The 19,321-nt window shown below is 46.4% G+C and overlaps 1 protein-coding gene across 3 annotated transcripts; it reads right to left on the reverse strand.

Moving 5' to 3' along the window:
* Positions 1-857: 857 nt before the first annotated feature.
* On the reverse strand, positions 858-15,062 carry mapk6 (mitogen-activated protein kinase 6). 3 transcript variants are annotated; one of them, XM_035627921.2, is made up of 8 exons: positions 14,848-15,062; positions 10,106-11,035; positions 9,706-10,023; positions 4,933-5,077; positions 4,371-4,535; positions 4,008-4,203; positions 3,641-3,758; positions 858-3,331 (listed from the first exon to the last, which is right to left on the reverse strand). In XM_035627921.2, exons 2-8 carry the CDS (start codon positions 10,340-10,342, stop codon positions 2,231-2,233), a joined length of 2,280 nt encoding a protein of 759 aa, XP_035483814.1. In that variant the 5' UTR covers positions 10,343-11,035; positions 14,848-15,062; the 3' UTR covers positions 858-2,230. The 3 variants fall into 3 exon arrangements, with proteins under 3 accessions (XP_035483814.1, XP_035483813.1, XP_035483815.1); XM_035627920.2 differs by lacking the exon at positions 14,848-15,062 and adding an exon at positions 11,804-12,035; XM_035627922.2 differs by lacking the exon at positions 14,848-15,062 and adding an exon at positions 11,149-11,167.
* Between the last annotated feature and the right edge of the window lie 4,259 nt (positions 15,063-19,321).

Genomic DNA, 19,321 nt, shown 5'->3' on the forward strand with positions numbered 1-19,321 from the left:
TGTACATGATAGCAGTAATTCAGTAAGGGTATACTGACGGAGGATACAATACTTTTTCATTTATTCTCGAGTACGTTTTGCTCTAATGATATTTCACACATCAAATGCAGAACGATTTAGATATGAGCTTTTTTGGGGGGTTACAGCATGACATTTTAAAAGTAGTATTTATTTTATTTTAATAATGCCAGAAAATACTTCTTCAATAAGATTGATGAAAACCTGTTGATGGCTAAGAGGTTCTCCCTCTTGACACAACAATATCACGCTATTTCATGATCCCCAAAAGCCCCAGAGTCGACTGACGGTGACTTGTGATGTCAACACAACCTACAGGAACCCTATTTTTTTCCCCCCAGTGTGATGTCATCATCACTTTTCTGTCTCAACCCATTCAGGCTTCTGAGAAGTTTGGAAACGTATAGTGCTGCTGCCCTGCGACGGGATGTGAATCGTCGTCTTGTGTTCCCACACATTGTTTGCCAACAGGGGAAATGTGTCACTACTGCAGAACAGACAAAATGTTGCAGCCCAGAGGGGAAACGTGCACTTTTCTTATGTAAGCCTGCTTCGTCACAGCTTTAACCCTAAAAGACAGTTGTGGAAACTTTGTACCGAGTCGACGTTTAGCTTGTGACTCAAAAGCTTCTCGCCAGCACTCGCGGTGTAATTTAGCCTGCCTCAGACTTTAAAAAGTGAGACGTCAACGCCGCAGTCAGCAGTTTTTCCTCCAACAAGGATCTTGTGGTTTGTGCTGTCATACAAAATTCAAGTTCTAAAAGGACAACTGACTGGCTGAGTGCATGAGGTCAGAGAGCGCATCTCTGATCAGGAAGTAAAGAGAAGCACACCCAGACTCTTGCCAGTAATTTTTATTTTCAGATATTTTGTAGAACAGGGGAACCAATGATTACAAAAAAAGTCCATAAGTGTCCTACATGCTACACCTTTAACCTAATTCATCATGCTTGCCTGGAAAAAGTACATAGAAATTTAACAAACAAAAAAACGTACAATTAAAACGGATGTACATTATACTCACCATTAACTTTACTTTGAATGTACCTTTCTCTTTCTTCCATGCACGCAATTGTTTTTTTTACATTACATTTAGATAAAAAAAATTAAGACTTTTAGGCGCTTCTTCTTTAAACCATAAAGCAGTTTGTTTCCGCTGAAAACAGAACGCACCTATAAATAAAAAGAATGATATCCAAATAGGACAATATTGATGGAAAACGAAAAAGCCTCGACTTCTTTTGGAACATAAAGAATTGATGAAATTTTTGCATCCTGCCGTGAAACGAAAAAGGAACACTTACACGCCCCATATAGTGTCGAAATGAAAACGGAAGTCTCTGTCCAACTCTTCAAATCTCAATAATCACATTGAAACAACACAATGTCTTCTGATGAAATAAATATCGCACATTTGCTAGAAATAAATAATGATTACTGAAAACACACCTCACTATGTCCAAAAATGCTTCAGTGAGACAGATTTCATCTACGCGACCACTTCAGTTCATGGTATGAGGATGGTCATGTGTGTGTAAAGCACTAGTGCGGCTTCGAGTGTCTCTCGCGGTTGTTACCTTGAGGTAGATAACACATTTACATTAACGCCTACGATAATGGTTGCTGCTGGCATCATGTGTCAGATTTACAGTATGAAAGGGTTTGTAAGGAAGCTTTCTTTGGGGGGAAATGGTATAAAGTACAAAAAATAAAGGAAAGAAAAAGAAAAAAGACCGCCTATCCTCTTTTTTTTTCACCGGGAAAGGACGTTTGAAAGCACTTTAAAAAAGCCGATGGTAATGTTAACGTCTCCTACCATCCTTCTTAATGTCACAACCAAAACCTCATCTTTTAAATCCCTCTCCTCTCGTCCAATCCTGGCTCCTCGACGTCTCTCTGTCCATCTACAGTACTTTGAGTGTGCGAGCGACTTGCCGTGTTTAGCAATGAGGGCGTGGACAATAAGCCATGAAGGCCTGGTGACCAAGGCTAAGAGTGATGACCGAAACTCTCTTAGTGTAATAATTCACCCCTCGACTCTTACAAAAACAACAACCTAAAAACAAACAAAAAAAACGATTAAAAATAATTAAAAGTAACCATAATAAAAAATAGGTATGAAATGATTCAAGTACAATAATATACCATCATTAAAAAAAACAAAAAAAAAACGGTCTAGATTCTGCACTGTGAGGAAGGATACATTATTCCTTTAATTAAGATGCTTGAAGATGCTGCTGTACGTTTTGTGGGCGATCTGTGGGGAGCATTTGACAGCGCAGGGGGTGAGGGACGCCTGGATGGATTTCAGAGGCAAGTCATCGGTGCCGTCGAAGCCCGGCAGGGCCAGAGAGTCCAGCTGCATGTTAAGCACAATCTCTGTGTTCCTGCCGAGGAAGCCCTCGTCCAGGTCCCTCCCCTCCGAGGGCTCCGTGTCCGCGCTGGCCTCGGTGTCTCCGACGCCTTCCTCCTTGCGGCTGAACAGGCGGTCCAGGTAGCTGGTGTAAGTGCTCTCCTTCTGGAGGTGGTCCTCTTTGCGAATGTCCCAGCACGCCTCGTCGATCAAGCAGCCGTTCTCCTCCACCCTCTCCCCAGAGCCGAAGCTCTCCCAGGGGTGGGCGGGCCAGGCGCCATCCCCGCTGACCACCCCCGACCCTCCTCCGCCTAACTGGGCGAGGTTTACCAGGCACTTCTCCTCCTTCTCCTGACTGATGGACTTGGACATGGACATGGAGCCTGAGCGGGCGGCTTCCAGCTGGGAGACGGAGGAGTTGAGCTCGTTCAGGAGGCCCACTTCGCTGAGCAGGGCCGCCTCCTGACAGGGCTCCGGCTGCAGGCTCAGTTTGATGGTGCTGGCGATGAAGGAGTCAAAGTCAAAGCCTTGGTTCTGCTGGCTCTGAGGTTTCTCCGTCTGGTGTTTTTCCTGCTCCTGGTCCTTCTCCACCGGACTCTGGGTCTTCTCGGCCTCCTGCAGCGCGATCTGTGCCTTCACCAGCCCGTTCTTCTCGCACTTGCTCTTGGCCTTGCGGTCCGCCTTCTCCTTGCTCTGCTGCTCCTTCCAGTTGGAGAGGTCGATAATGAGCTTGGGCTCATAGTAGTGGTTGACTTCACTGTCCCTCCAAATGAGGTTGTCCAGGTAGGACGGGGACACCGCCTTGTAGTTACAAGTGTGGCTACACTGCAGGTCACAGTATTTGTTCTCATGGTGGTCGTCCTGCCAGGATCGCTCCGGTGGGAACATACTGGAGTAGTCGAAGGACGGCTCATCCAGGAACTTCTCCCGATCTCCATCAGCATATTTACGAGGATCCACCTGCGAACAGAGAACAGCTGCCATTTAACCTTTTTCTATCCCATCAAATTGTAGATTTAAGTCAGTTGGGAGCTAGGGCTGTTGTGCCCATACACTTACCAGCTTGGTAAAGCCGTAGTTTACGACACTAAAACTATTTTCCATTTGTCATATGATCTTTTACAACTTGATGTATGTATCTTAGCACATTTTCCCACAAATCTCATGCAAATTGTAATTTAAAGGTAAACAGAAATATAGAAATAATTAGAGGAGAAACTAATTGTTTCAACAGGAGTATGCAGAGGTTTATCAAAATTCAAAACACACCTGGACCTCCTCCTCATCGGTTACATCAGAGAGCGCCCTTGGGTCAACCTGAACTTCGTCTGGGTCATGGGTGCTGTGCAAGTGCCAGTCAGCCTCGGACAGTTGGCTCTCGTGATACCTGGTAGAGTATGAAAGAGAAAACACTTGAGTATTAGACAAAAAGAGCTCCAGTACAGGATCTAACTATGCAAACAAACCATGAAACTCATCCCGTGAACGGAAATAACCTGTCCATTTTCTGCTCAGGTGACCTGGGTGTCTATAACTGCTCAATTTACAGAGAGCAGAGCATAATATTCTCACAACTCTGTGTCCCCTTGCCTGGTCACAGAGAGCATTTGGGGAGGAGACAGGTGAATAAGCGTACCTGTCCCAGGTGTGGCTGTGGCTCTGGTCCATGAGCAGGATATCATCTACTTCATCCTCAATGTGGAAGGGGTGCAGGGACACAGGCTCGTCCAGGGGGAAGGAGTAGTCGGCCATATAGGGGTGAGCGAGGGCTTCCTCCGCAGTCAGGCGATCCATGGGGTTGAAGGTTAGGATCTTTTCCAGGAAATCTAAGGCTGGGGAGAGAAGGTAGGGGAGAAGCAGGACAATGGCATTATTAAGAAACATGAAGAGATGTGATGCATGACAGATATGACCCTGACCACCCTGTCGTCTTTGGTCTATGGGGACTTCATTAACCCGCGAGAACCGCTGAATGAATGAATAAATAAGTGGCACTAACCTTGGGGACTGACGTCTGGCAGCAGCTTGGCCAGTGGCGTGTGCGGTTTGGACATGTCGTTGCGGATGAAGACGGGGATGACGCTGTGGAGCTCCTGCCGGTCCTCCTCTCGCAGCACGGGGATGGTCTCCAGGATCAGCTGCATCTGCTCCAGCTCGTGGGCTCCTGGAACACCGAGAAGACAAAAAACGTCAGGCACTTTCAGTCTCAAAAAGAATTAATCAGCAGCATTCAACTTCTTTCACGACTGAGTGAGTTTGTTTTTGAGCAAAGGCTGAGAACAGAGATGATATTTGCTCGGTGTTCGGCTTGGGGCAGTTTCGACAAACAAGAACAGTCTGTCTCCCCGAGCTCCAGTCGAGAGGAATAAGGATAGTAAAAACAAGACTTGGTGCCTTATCCTGTGTCTGTTCTCAAACATGGTCATGTTGACTGAGAAGACGAACAAATGCCTCAACACAACTGTGCTACACATTTACCTGGACCGACTTGCTCTTTAGAGAACTTGCCAGTATGTTTGATCGTGAGATGAGTCGAGACCCAGGAAGAAATCAACATTAACCTGCAAAGAGGGTTTTCCCCGTGAGCATCTCGGCAAAGATGCAGCCAGCGGCCCACATGTCGATGGCTTTGGTGTAGTTGTTAGGAGAGAGCAGCAGGCGCGGAGATCTGTACCACTTGGTGACCAGACCTTCAGAGAGATGACCCTGTGTCAAAAGGAGACGAGACATATTTAGTGGCACTGAAAGCCTGACGTACAGCCATGTTTGTCCAAAAAACTACCCTCGTGTGTGGACTGTTGTGTCCTTGTGGTTGGTTAATTCACACTTTGGAGGCCTCTGACCTCTGTTGTTTCCCCAAGTAATGAATAAATGTGCTTAAGAGTCCCAGAACAAGTTGTGCCTGCTGGTCTGTGCTAAATTTCCCAACTCCTGTGCCGTCTCCTTGACGAACCGGCTCGGTGCTGGCTGGTCACGTACGCAGCGCAACACAGCACAGAGACAAAGACCCCAGAGAGAGAGAGAGAGGGAAAAAAAGAACCGATGAAAGGGGGGAGATCAGACACGTGCAGGCCCTGTCAGCAGTCTGAGAGAGCAGGATAATCCCCTGCTCCCACACACTGACACCAATCTGCACTCCACTCTCACAGTGCTCGACGATCCACAGGGACAGAGGACACTGGACACTGGACACAAAGAAAACTGACCTGTGGGAGTGTGTGTACACACACCGAGACACTGGGGGGGGAGGGGAGGTGGTAAAACAACACCCCTTGCTGCCTTGGCCCTTCATGCATTGGTAGTTTGTGGTGGTGAGACCAAAATGGTAGGCTCAGTGGCTGAGCCGGGCTCCTGTTTCGGCCCTAATTTAGCTACAAATACTTTGATGTCACACTATCCTGGAGTGTGTCATCGCTCTGCACGCCCTCGTTTTGATAGGTCTATAAATGACACGCCAGATAGACTGTAGACTTAACTACCTCCTTCAGGTAAACGGCTAATCTGTTTGTCTTGGTTCCAGCAGCTTTCCCCCAAGAGGTCCTTAAAGAGGACGAGGGCAATTACATGCTAGCTTCGCGCACAGGCAGGTTGAAACTACGGGCTAAAAACATGCGGGGGCTGCCCAGCAGCAAGTCCAGGAAATGGCTAGTAACCAGTTGGGCCTGTGAGAAAGTAATCGTGGGGGAGAAAAACCTGCAGAGCATTGCAACAGATGTGATTTGCTCAGCTAGAAAAGAGCGTGGGGGTCATTGCATAAGGACAAGTGAGTGTGTGTGTGTAGGATGGACTCTGAACTAAAAAGGAGCAGATTAGAGTTTGCCTCCCAGCGGAGGACATGGAGTGCATTTCAGCCTGCCGCTTACTTTTACTGACTTTCTCAGAGGGACACAACACAAAGACAGAGAGACAGACACATTTACACACACGCAGACATTAACAGCATCAGCCATCCCCCAAAAAACCCTGCGTCAACAGTTGGTGAACAATGTTCCTCGACCGATCTAGGTTAGACCGGGCTGACATTTAATGAGTCATAACAGGCTCCCTCTGTGTGACGGGCTACAGCAACCTTTAGCATGTCAGACCAGATGTCAGATACGGTAGCTGGGTGTAGTCAGTGAGAGAGCCTCCTCGGGACAGTCTCCATTTCTAGGACTAAAACGATAGATTTCATGGCTGGCAGTAAATTTTATTTTAGTTTTACCCCACCCACACATATATATTACAATCATTTCACAGGGGGCCTGGCACTATAAATATATGGATAAGTAAGAGCTTCACCCCAGTCTCACAACACATTGGACACATGGACCTGATTAAACCGATACATTTCTTTTGCAATCTGGAGTATAGTTAATCGCCCATAATTTCTACAACTCAAAGATCAAACTGTAAGATCTTTCTGTGCTCGGGAAAATGAGAAGAAATTCATCAAGGTGACACCCCAGCGTTTCTCTAGTTGGAAGTCAGACGTGGCCTGTTGTTGGCTGAAAACATTGGGTCAAATATGTGCCTGGGTGTGCTCCTGCAGTTGTGTGTTGTGCAGGATGCGTATGTGGCAGAATGGACCTCGGTGAACCCTATTACATTCCTGAAAACCCGTTGGTTATTATCTCCACAGCATCGCAAATACAACATCATACAGTGATCTTCATGTTTATATTAGTGCAACTACGTTTGCAAGCATGCAAACTGATCATTTTCAACATCCGACAAATGATCCGTTTGGTTCCTGACCACTTTGTTTTTCACCTTCTGGTGTTAGATGTAGATCTCGTGAGTAGCATCACAGATGACATTCACCACTAAAATAATAATATGTTCTCATACTGGACAGGTGTGATATCACCTAGTAAAGTCACACATAAAAACACTACCCTGGAGTAGTTCACAGCCTCAGACACCCTCATTAAATAACTAAGAACAGCTCACTCACAACTAAGCCTAAAGTCAAATGCAGGAGTGTCATACCCACAGTATTCTTAAACCGTAACCTTTAAATAAGGTCCCGAGCAAGGCTCCCATAGTGAGACAAAGAGCTGGCTGGGAAAAACGGAGGGGAGTCATGGTTGGAGGAGTTAAATGAGTGCACGTGAATTCCTGCCATTCTTGATCCTGGGCCACCACGAGGGCAGGCCTTAAAACAAAGCCCAGCAGGATTAATAAGTGCCAGAGAGGAATTATGAGTAGTAATGTTATTATTAACGTAAGAAATAAAAAAAAAATGGCAGGACTGTAGGATGACATGGTGGGATAAATGTCTTTGTGCCAGCACCACTGATGCAGGGAATCGAGACACATTTCTGAAACTAAGGCAGAACCGGAGTTCACTGGCAAAGAGCGATTCTCACTTTAGAAACAACGTTATTCAAATGACATGCACCGAGCCCCCCCCCCAGCTGCTCTGGCTCACCCCGTCTGCTAGAGGAAGATGGTCAGTGGTTGTGAGCAGATTCGGCCCCATTGATTTTGCCCAAATGTCTGGCAGACACTGAAACCAACTGTTTTTTGTAAATGCCAACCCATTACTCTGGGTGCCACAGAGTCATGCGAGGGGTGTCGGGTTCATTTAATATGGTCGGACACTATCGGATGACAATGGGTGTCGTGAAACAGATGCTGGTAGAGTTCTCAATACACTCAACCCTACCACAATACTGTTGTTGTCTTCGTAGGGACCGATTGAAAAATAACAGAGCAACACTGTTAGGAAAAGAAAAGAAAAAGGGCCCAAGCGTGTTAATGTCAGTCTGGGAAGTGTTTGTCTCCTCAACAAATCACTCAGCAGCAGTAGTCTGCTGCAGTACTACGGCAGAGCAGACAATAGTCCAACACAAGAGAGCTGATCCCAGACAAGCAGCTTTTCAAGACGCACTTGCCAGCATGTTTACCCATCAGGAAGAAAAAACTGCTTATACAGAGGGAAAGTAGCCCACATGGTAAACTACCCCGATGCGGGGGGGGACCAACGTGTGAGAAATTCTCACTTCTTCGGGGTAACTGCATTCCCTCGCCTTCCTCGTCTTATTGAAGAGAGAAATCCGTTGTCTCCACCTAAGATATGACTAACATGAAAGCTGAAAAACAATGCGACTGTCCAATGAGTAACGGTGTGCTGGAAATGAGCAGTTCTGGTAAACAAGTGTGTCTGTGTGTGTAAGTCTTGTCTCAGAGTGATGCAAGATGTGGCAGGATCCGGCTCGTTGTAAGGGATATGAATGAGGCTGTGCCAGCCAGAGGGATCACATCGCGTGAGCCTGGGATGACTAATCTTAGACACGTGTAAGCATCTGACAGAGAGAGAGAGTGAGAGCGAGAGGGAGAAAGACCTACATCTCCTCACATCACACCACCATATGGCCTTTGCTCATCCCTTTTTCTAAAGGGTGACTGAAACCCCTGCAATACAGGTCGGCCACCTGGCTACTATTAGACAAGGTTATCCACACCCTACTAATACCAAGATTAAAGCAACCGTCTTTATTGCCACCATGACACTGCTTCACAAGACAGTATACAACTTAATGGAGCGCACCGAAGTGTGTACATTCAAACATTCTGGTGTGTTCAAATCTGGCTTTTAATGCTCAGGTTTACATCATGCTGGCACCCGATGAGAGACAAAGAAAACAGCTTTCTGAGACCTGACTTTCTTAATATCACAAGCTACATGCTTGAAAATAGGGGGTAATAACCCCATTGCAGTTAGAGTATGGTTAAATATAGATAAACCGTTATAGATTTCATTGCAGCAACGTGTCCATAACGGCTCTGCTGCGGCCTCAAGTCTACAAAATCATTAGAAGCAGACAAAAGCTCAAGGCTGAACCGTTTCTGTTTTGCATGTCACATTTCAAATATTTGTTGTTGATTTTTTCCAACCTGGGAATGTGGATTTTCGTCGTCCTTTCTCGGCAACATTGTCACAGGGCCTCTCATTTGTATATTTAAACTCGGGGTTGAGCCCGTTCTCAGATCCAATTGTATGGACCTTTAAACGAGGGGGGGAAAAAACAAGGTTGTGTTTTCCACAGCCTTGTTTCTCCTGAGAAGGGAAACGGAGGCGCTACCTCAAAAGAACCGCATCTCGCATTGTTTACTTCCTGCTGTGAGATTGCGTCATTTTGGGGAACACTGCATTATTGGACAATATGATAAACATCTTGTGTCAGAGGAACAAAGGACTCATCTTGGGGCAACACTTCTATCGTTGCTTTTCTGAATCTGTGCAGGCTGTCAACACACCGCTCATTATAAAAAGCACATTTCCAAATTTTACATGGGTACGAGACTGGCTGACTTTCATAAATACTCGGGACAGAGACAGATCCTACCTTGTGAGAGTAGTGGGGGTCCATGATGCGGGCCAGTCCAAAGTCCCCAATCTTCAGTACCAAGTCTTCAGTGTTGACAAACAGGTTGGCGGGCTTGAGGTCACGGTGCAGCACATTCGCAGAGTGGATGTACTTAAGGCCTCTGAGAAACTGGTACATGAAGAGCCTGGCGTGGCCCTCGGACAGGAGGCCCCTCTCCAGCAGCTGACACAGGTCCGTCTCCATGTACTCCTGCACAATGTAGACCGAGTTGACCTCCGTCAGGGACACCACGTCCTCGGTTAGCGTACGACCATTGGGGCCCAATGTCTCAAACACCTGGTGACAAAGGAGTGAGGGTCAGTGACGGAACCACACAATGGCTCAACCTTTTTTATGCCGCCAATCGCTCAAATTTTACCTTGACAATGTTGTCGTGGTCGAGGCGTCTGATGATCTTGATTTCCCGCAGGGCGTGCTTCACACTCTGGGGGTCAGTCAGGATGATTTTCTTCACGGCCACACGCTTGTCACAGTCCGTGTCGACTGCCGAGAACACCAAGCCGTTCCCTCCGTAGCCCAGGGGCTTCAAGTCCATGTAGCGAGATCCCAGGTCAAAGCCATGGATGTTCATCAGCGACTCAAACTTCTCTGCCATGACGACTGTTTTAAGGCTTCTGCACTGAGCGTCTGCTACCTCTAATGTTTTGGCCTGTTTTCAAGTCCAACTTAAACACCAACAGGGGAATTTATTGGACAATCCCCCCGACTGCTTCAGAGGCTGAGCTAACCGACCCTTGTACAGGCGACTGCCGAGTCCCCCCTGTCTAGCCTGCACTGTCAGATGCGGGACACTATTGTGTAGTCAAATGTTCCTTCCATCTTTATTAAGGAGAGAAAATGTAAAAGTTGACAATCCACCTCCAGTTCTACATATATAGATATCTTTAAATGATATAGAGTTGTTTTAGACTAGTGTTTATAGACTGCAATGGAATGGACTTTGTGGCTGATTAAAAAGCACTGAGACTATGTTAAACCATAAAAGCATGTCGTTTGCATCCTCACAGTGCAGATACATTCAGTGTACGACTGGTCCTGAGCAGCATAGTATGGAAAATGTGACTAAATGCACTTTTTTATTTCAGATTTTTTTATTTTATTTTTGAATAAATAAGGATTTGATAATCTGATTATAAGTTTGTTCTTCCTGTAAAGTCACCTGATCAAATTAAACTGAAATGAGTCTGGCCTTAAAGTCTTCAAAGTAAATTGTCACCCTCAATGATCGGGTGGCTCGAGCTCGCCACAGTCGCAATCAAAACTATCCTCCATTTTACCTGGGTATACTCTGAAGAGACAAGAGGAGAGGGAACACAACAACAGGGAAGGTCAGTCAAAAAAAAAGGAAAAATGTGAAGAAAGTCTAATGCTTAATGTTCAATCAGTCCATCATTTAACAACCGGATGTGTCCACAGAACAGCCGTTTTCCCTTCCGGCTCTCGTGTGGATGTGGGGGCACTCATGGAAACTAACCCCTCCCCCCCCGCCCGCGCGGTTTCGGGCGCTCGCTGGTCCGGTTTCTTAGTATCGACAAAATGGTGAGATGATCCAAATAATCGTGTTAAAGACTCGACGTCCAATAGCACACGTACATTGCGTCCATTAAGAGACAGTAGCGGCTTGTATTCAGTGTTTTTGCGTTCATGTTAAAACCCGCCCATGTATGGCCCTTTTTTTCCAGAGGTCTGGCGGATGAAGAGCCAGGAAAGGGAGCACAGCGGCGGCTAGCGGACGCGCTACCGACATCCCTCCGTCTCCCTCATACTGTCACATAACCGCCGTCCGCTGGTAACACGCACACGATAAAACCCGCGGTGTACGTGGGGAAACTAAAGGTCTAAACGCGCTGCCCTGTTTGACAGACATGAAAGGCGGCGGCGGGGAGCAACGCGTCGTCGGGGCGAACAAAGGAGCGGTTGTTGGCGGAGGCTTTCTGACGACGTGGTGCTGCCGCTCTGCCCTCGCGCCGCCGTCGGTTGAGCCGCTAGGAAGGAGAGAAAGGGAAAGGACCACGAGTCCGCGGTGACAAACATCGACGTGCGAGTAGTGACTTACAGTCCGTGTCCGTCGCATTTGGTTCCGTCAGATGTGTTACAGATCGACCCCGGGCGGAGGTTTGAAGACGGCTCCGCTCCCCGAGCTCCGCGGATCTACTGAGTTCGCCATGAGACGCGGGGCAGAGCTACGGAAGGCGGCGCAGCGTGACGTCACGGGGCTGCCTTCGCGGGCTGCTCGGAAATATCGCCTACTGCTAATACGCGCGAGAGTCCCTTAGCGTGTCATACGGAGAAAAAAAAGCGGTTACTTGTTGTCATGGTTATTACAACAAACTACATTTTCCATGTCGACGACTGATGGTTGATATTTTGTTTTGTTTTTCCCATCTAATTGCGGTTTTACATAATGAAATATATCAGATGCCATATCGGGTACAGAAGGCAACAAGGAGCTGCCGGGAAAACATTCCCGGCAACTATTGGAGATGTGAACGTCGAGCAGTACCTGAAAGCAGCAAGAGTCATCGAAACTGTGTGTGTGTGTGTGTGTGTGTGTGTGTGAGAGAGAGAGAGTGTGTGTGTGTGTGTGTGTGTGTGTGTGTGTGTGTGTGTGTGTGTGCGTGTGTGTGAAGCTGCAGCTCACGTGACAGCGGTAGATTCAAAATCCACCTCAGTAAACTATTTACAGGTTTAGGAGTGAGACGATAACATCATCGTGCCAGCAACGTCTACAGCAAACAACGATGCTATAATTATCCTCACGTAGAGCAAACTGGAAGGAATGAAATGGTGATGGTCCCCCAGGCTCAGAGCCTGATCTCTGTAGGAACAATGTGGGCTAAAACAAAACAGGAAGATGTCTGCATGATTTTTTGGGAGCGTTCCTTGGTTATACTTTAGAGGAGACAATTCTTGTATCCTATATTATTTCATTGCCTTTCCACGGAGAGTCTAAAAACTCAGTCCATCCTCCCTTGAATTAGCGATATAGTCTATAAGGGTTTATACTTTTTTTCATAGCCTAGTCATTGTTTTTTCACAATAGGCCATTTCAAAGCCAATGCAGACAACAGAAAATTCAGTCCTGTAAACATGGGCTACTCTCTTTAATCCATCTCTCTCTCTCTCTCTCTCTCTCTCTCTCTCTCTCTCTCTCATTCATGCATTTTTATTTCTTTCAATCTTACATACAATAGGTGGTGTTTGCTTCTTCTTTGCCAGTAGCCTGTTGTTTTCCGGATTTGCCCACGATTTTTTGTTTTTGTTTTTGTTTTTTGGGCCTTTGAAGGGTATTAATAACGTTGTTTTCCGATTACGGCACGCACCAGTGCATTAGTCGGTGAGAAAAAAAATCCCCCGGACAGGTCATTCACTGCGGCTGGCGGATTTAGAAAGTCCATCTGGTGCGCGGGATGCTCCTCCTGTCTAGCGGCCCGCCCTCATCTCCACGAGGCTTTACGCATGCAGCCAAAAACTAAAACCAAGAGCTCAGGCGGCGACGACGCGCTATATTTCCCTCCGCCCAGATGCCAGACTGCGGCTGCACGGCCTCCTGCAGCGCCCCCGATCCGCTCTGTGTGTCAATGTGGATGCTGAGGATGGATGGAGGGATGGGGACTGGATGGGACGGGATGGGATGGGGCGGGCAAGCAGGCAGGCAGGCAGCATCACAGCCGCAGCAGTCTACATCAGCATCCGCAGGGCTGACCATGTGAGAACCCATGTGCCCGAGAATGCAGATGCCTCTCACAGGCCGGGATGGGCTCTGCGATGGAGAGCAGCACCTGCATGCGGACTGGACGAGATGCGACAGACTCTGAGAGAGAGAGAGACTCAGCGTCGCGACTAGTAATCGGACAAAAAGAGAGACGTATAGCCCACCTTTCTTCTCTTGTTTTAAGATGATGTGGTAGTTTATATATATTGTCTCGTGAATCAACGTTCCCAAAGACGTAATATTGAATTAAATATCATATAGCATATATAGACATATATACTTGAAATTGAACTGCCAATAAGGCAGATTTTGAGTTTCTACTCTATTTAGAAAGAACTGATGTAAGTGAAGTTTCTTTGAGCACATGGTTTTTCATTAATTTATTCACCCATCGCCGGTTTTTGCAAGGAATGTTTAGTCTATTTCTTGCTAAAAATTCTGATTTATTGATCCAAGTTTTTTTTATTCCCTTCCTATATGGGCCCCTGGAAGAGAGGTATGGCACATACCGACAGTACATTTGCTGTAAGGCACCTCAATACTATATATATATATTATGAGACATTTGGAACATCATGTCCTACTGTCAACCTCTCTCAAAGTACACTTTACATCGTCCACCATTCAGAATCAAAGACAGACAGTTCAAACTCTCATTTCATCATAGTGCTAATATCTCCTCCCCTCCCACTGGCCTCTTGTCCCCATAAGACTTGCTGATCAAGGCCACATTAATGATTAAATATTAGATTTGTAGATCACATATTGGCACTTGCTTGGCCCACCAGTGCTCCCCTGCCCCCTGCTCTCACCCTAACTGCTGGGGCAATAAGATAAAGTCCTTCATATTTCGAATTGATTTGGAGAAGACAGGTTAAAAGAACATTTCTCTGTGGTCACTTGTATCCCAGTTACTACCAGGGTCAGTGCATCATCTGCTGCAGGCACACATCATGTGAAAACACAACTCATCAAACATAGTAACCCAACACATTTGAGCATATAGTCAAGATTAAAGTGGCATCTATCACTTTACCAGTCACAGTGTTGTGTCACTGTAGTGCCCCAAACAAAACAAACACTGTTGCAACACCGGGGTGGCTGTTGTGCACATTGTATCCCCTGAGTCACGAAAAGAAGTTAATGCACGTGTTGTTGACCTATGTTCATCAACTGGTGATAGTGGTATGACTCTCTCACACACACACACAGACACACACTTAGAGAAGGCGTATCAACTGTTCCTTACGTTTTGTCCTTGTTTAATCCTTCAATTCTTAAATTCTGTGCAAAAAGCATAGACATTGACATCCTCAGCTTCACTAACACGTCACATTCATGTCTGCTTGTTGTTGTGTGGAAAAAGAAATCTTCTTGCGACTTACTGAGGCCGAAATTCTCCTGAGACGCCCGGCGGAACATAGTACAGCGCTTAGTAGTCCATTCAGGAGAATTTGTGTATATCCAACACTGCAAGTCTGACAGGCAGACAGGTGGAGAGGGTTGCAGCTGCGTAGTCCAGTATCTCCCTGTGTATGTGTGGGTATGTGACTGTATTCTCAAAGCCTTGTGCAGTGTGTTATCCTGCTCCATGTGCCACTGGTTGTGAGGTGGAGCTCCATGGAGAGTTATTATAGGGCCGGCCTGGGGAGGGGGGCGGGGCCTGCTCTGTGTATGGCTTGGACTGTCAGTGTGCCTGACCCACGACCATCAGAGTCCACAGCCACCACCTCTCTCCGTGTCTCTCTTCTACTTTCTTTTTTTATTTTTGTTTTTTTAGATATGCTCTTTAATTATTTTGCTCTGTGTTTTAGTCTGGTCCGTTGTAAGCAGAAATAGAACTAATGTTTTGCAGCCTTTTTGCAAATCCAGTTCTTGGGATTCATGATTCGTCATCTTGTCCTTTTAAATCATCGGATGAGACAGTCCTGGTGGATTAGGAAAACCCTCCAAAAACATTTGAACAAAGTGAAGAAAATACATGTCTAAATCCAGCTATAAATAAGGATACTTTTCTTTGGTCACATTACTGGGACATGCACATAAAGTATCGTTGGTCGTGTATTTCAGCTGGTAACAGTCATCCGATCGCTGTTGTGCAAAGAAAACAGAGGCTACAATATTTATCCATACAAGAAGACTCCTTTATCTGTGTGCAGTTCATCCTCTGAAGGGAAATTCTGAAGGGAAATTCTGTGTTTTATTGCTTTCTGTAATGGTCAGGATCAGCAGGGGGGTTCATTAAGTAGCAGAGTCAGCGCTGATTCCTCTGCAGAACAGCAGTTGTCTGTTTTCCCCCCTCACTACAAATGCATTTTTCCCCTCCTGAAGCCTGTATCACTTGTTAGGCTCCAAACCCGCACGTTGTGTCTGCCACTTTGCTACCTGCAAGACTGGTCCTTCGAGCACGACTCCCTCCCCCGCCTCGTCATAAATGGCAGATTGCAGGCGTCTCAACGGACCGGTGTGTTTGGACTGCGAGGAAGTGTGTGTGTGCGCGTGTGCATTTGTTTGACATTTAAACCAGACTGCTGCAGGGTCTTGATGAGCCACGTGTTATGAAAATATGTGAACGGACGTATTAGGAAATGAGGGCAAAGCTGTGGGCTTTGTGCTGTGTGCCTAAAGACACAAACACACACAAACACGCTTTTCTTCTGACGGCTGTCTTATTATTATTATAGGCAATAATAGGTTTTGTGTGCGGGTTTGTGATGCCTGCGGCTTAAACCTGTGTATTTGTGTGGGCTCGCTGCTGTTAATCCACCGCACCTAACACCCAAAGGATCGCCTGATCGGTCCGTGCTCGGGGTTCATCTGATAAAACACCCTTCATTAATTAATGATTACATTATTTAATACACAGAGAGAATCATTACATAACACAGCTCACAGACACAACATGGCCTGCACTCTTCAACATCAGCAGTCAAAACTACTGTTCTCTGCTCCTTTGTACAGGGTCTGCTGTTATGTCAGTCTGTCTCACTGGACCCCGAAGGCAAGGTGCAGAACAGACCAAGACAGGCCACGAATTCTCGCGCCCCCTCGTTGATTTCAGTGGCCATTGGACCCTCACAGGGTCCGTGTTATCTGCACACACACCCTGTCCGTGTCTCGTATCATGCAATTCAGGAATTTCACAGGGCAGTGAATGAGGCCTGCACAGAGGAAAAAGGAGTTGGCCCATTTCCCCCACTGTGATTATGTCTCTCCATCACGGGGGGCAAATGGGTTTTACACAACAACACCCTCTTGTGTTTTAATCTGAAGGAGATGACTCGCAGGACAGTCCTGAAACGCTCACATAGTCTTCTACTCTCCCCGACTCATGTGTGATGGCCTCATTTCTAAACCTCGACGTTTTAGAAAAAACGCCTCCTCCTCCTCAAACCCGTTAACTCGGCGCGGACTGACTGTTTCATGTCACTGCTTTCTGTTCCCGGACTTTTCTGTCGCCCTGCGTCAGCACCGATGATGTCAACACACACGCCTCCGCTCAAAGGTAAAGCGAGATTAGAGGACTTAAAAAAAAAAACCTGTTCACACTCCTGCATGACAATTATGCCTGTGTGCGGGAAACGATGGTATTAATACATAACACACAATAGTGCCACTATCACTGGGCTGTCAGTAGCCTTTTCTTCCCTCTTTATAGGATGATGTACAGTTTGATGAATTGTTTTTTTTCTAGATCTGTATTGTCAACAGGCTAGTCATCTGAACATATAAATGCAAAGAACAGCTGCTCGAGCTGCAACAAGTCTTCCCTCTTTCACACGTTAATCGCGTTCCAAAATCATTGCTGAGTGCTTTTTTTTTTAGTAATTTTGTATACTGCACACAAGACCCGTTCACGTGGACAAGAAGCAGGTCAGAATTAAATATTTTAAAATTGACCAATTATCTGTTTCATAATGTCAAACTGTTTGAAGAACAACAAGAGCTATCTGCATGGCTGCAGGATCTTGAATCCTTGACCCGTTTTACCAACACTTTTGGGAGCAGGGAATGCAAGAGGAGAGGAGGGGAGAGGAGAGGAGAGGACCATCTGTCCTTTCACCATCTGCGAGTGGAGCATCCTAAGACCTAAAGGGCTGTTTGTGTGTGTGTGTGTGTGTGTGTGTGTGTGTGTGTGTGTGTGTGTGTGTGTGTGTGTGTGTGTGTGTGTGTGTGTGTGCGCGCGCGTGTGTTGTGGGTGTGATGTGATGTAACCTGCTCCTTGCCCTCAATAGAAAGGATAACAAAGACACGATGCAGAGAAATCATTAGATGATCAAGCAGCAGGGACATTGTGTGCACTGTGTTTGTGTGTGGTGTTTGTGTTTGGTGTGACTGAATTTGTTTGTGTGGGATCAGAGTTAGAATTGGGTGATTTGTGGTGATGTAAAAGGATCAGAAGCTTTGGAATCTGTTTCCTAACAGGACCAACACAGAAACCTCTCACCCATTGGTGCTTATGAAAACTACTCAACGGGGTCAGGTAACAAACAAATGAGGCCAAACGACAGGATGTTTCCCAAGGCGTAACAATGAAATATCTTTAAATTCAAACGTAGCTTTCTACGGTATCATCATGTCTGCGACAAGAAAAACAAGGATCTTCTATTGTCTCGAGTGGGATTTAGCCCTTTTTTAAAGTGGAAAAAAAATAACCCCCATAAAATTTCTGCATAAATTATAAATCTAAACAAGGTTGTTGTAGAGTTGTAGGCTTTTTCCAAAAGGTTCGATGACACATGCGTCATGGAAACATTTTTTTTTCATGGCAATAAAACCATAAAGATTAAAAAACAAGGTCAAAGTTAATTTTGTGAAAAAGCAAATGCTGGAGAAGCTCGGTGTAAAACTCCAGACGGGGACCATAAAACTGATAATTACAACAAGAACACACAGTCCACAACACTACAGTGGAAAGAGAGAGAGAGAGACAGATAGATAGATAGATAGATATGAGACTGGGCTGCGATATGCTCTGTATATTATCAGCTATAAAGTCTGGTAATATTACCACTGCACCTCTGTCCTCTCCTTTTTTTTTGCTCCCTTCAAGGTCTTATTCCTCAAAATATTTGGGTTACAAATAAGATCTAGGACATCCTCTGTCATCATTGTCAGCACTCTGCTGCCTGAGCACATTTCATAACCCCTGCTCTTGTCTGTTTTGTGCACGTCACAGGATTTTCCTGTTGATTATCTGCATGTGTGTTGTGCCCGTTGTGCCTAATTGTATGTTTGCATATAAACACTTCGCGTGAGAGAAAGAGTCGGCCTATCTGTCTGCGCTGGTGTAATTCATGCGAGTCAAGGTCGTGATACCGTTTGCACCTAGAAGCCCTTTGACTTTTTCCAACAATTACATAATGTTCCTCTTATCTCCCCTCTCTGACTTCCCTTCACACGGGCACATTTCCATCCGCTGTCTTTTAGCCGCTCTCTCTGAATTGCTCAAACAGCCGCAGCCTCCAGCCGCTGATCTAACACCGGTACCTATAGGAGTGATTGGCCTCTCTCCATCAGTCAAAGACCGATCACGGCTGAACAATGAAACCAACACGACGTTGTTGGTCCTGCGTTTGCCTCTTCAATTCCCCGTCAGCTAAGCTCGGGAGGACTGCAGGGCGGACGGTGCACTGATGTGTGGCAAAAACACTGGACCAGGCAGCCGACGGTATTGAGATCACCGCCGTCGGTTCAGGCCTGTCATCTCGATGGCGGCAGTCGGTGATGAGTGCGGCAGCTGCTGTCACTGCCCTGCTTCCTCAGCCTCCCTGCTTTGGCTCTGTGTGTCACTGCAGATCGATGCAGCGCCAGGGCGAGGGGGAAAGCACACAATGTTCAGCCCTGTCGTCAGAGTGG

The sequence above is a fragment of the Scophthalmus maximus genome, chromosome 4 (assembly GCF_022379125.1).
Source record: "Scophthalmus maximus strain ysfricsl-2021 chromosome 4, ASM2237912v1, whole genome shotgun sequence".
Classification (NCBI taxonomy): domain Eukaryota; kingdom Metazoa; phylum Chordata; class Actinopteri; order Pleuronectiformes; family Scophthalmidae; genus Scophthalmus; species Scophthalmus maximus.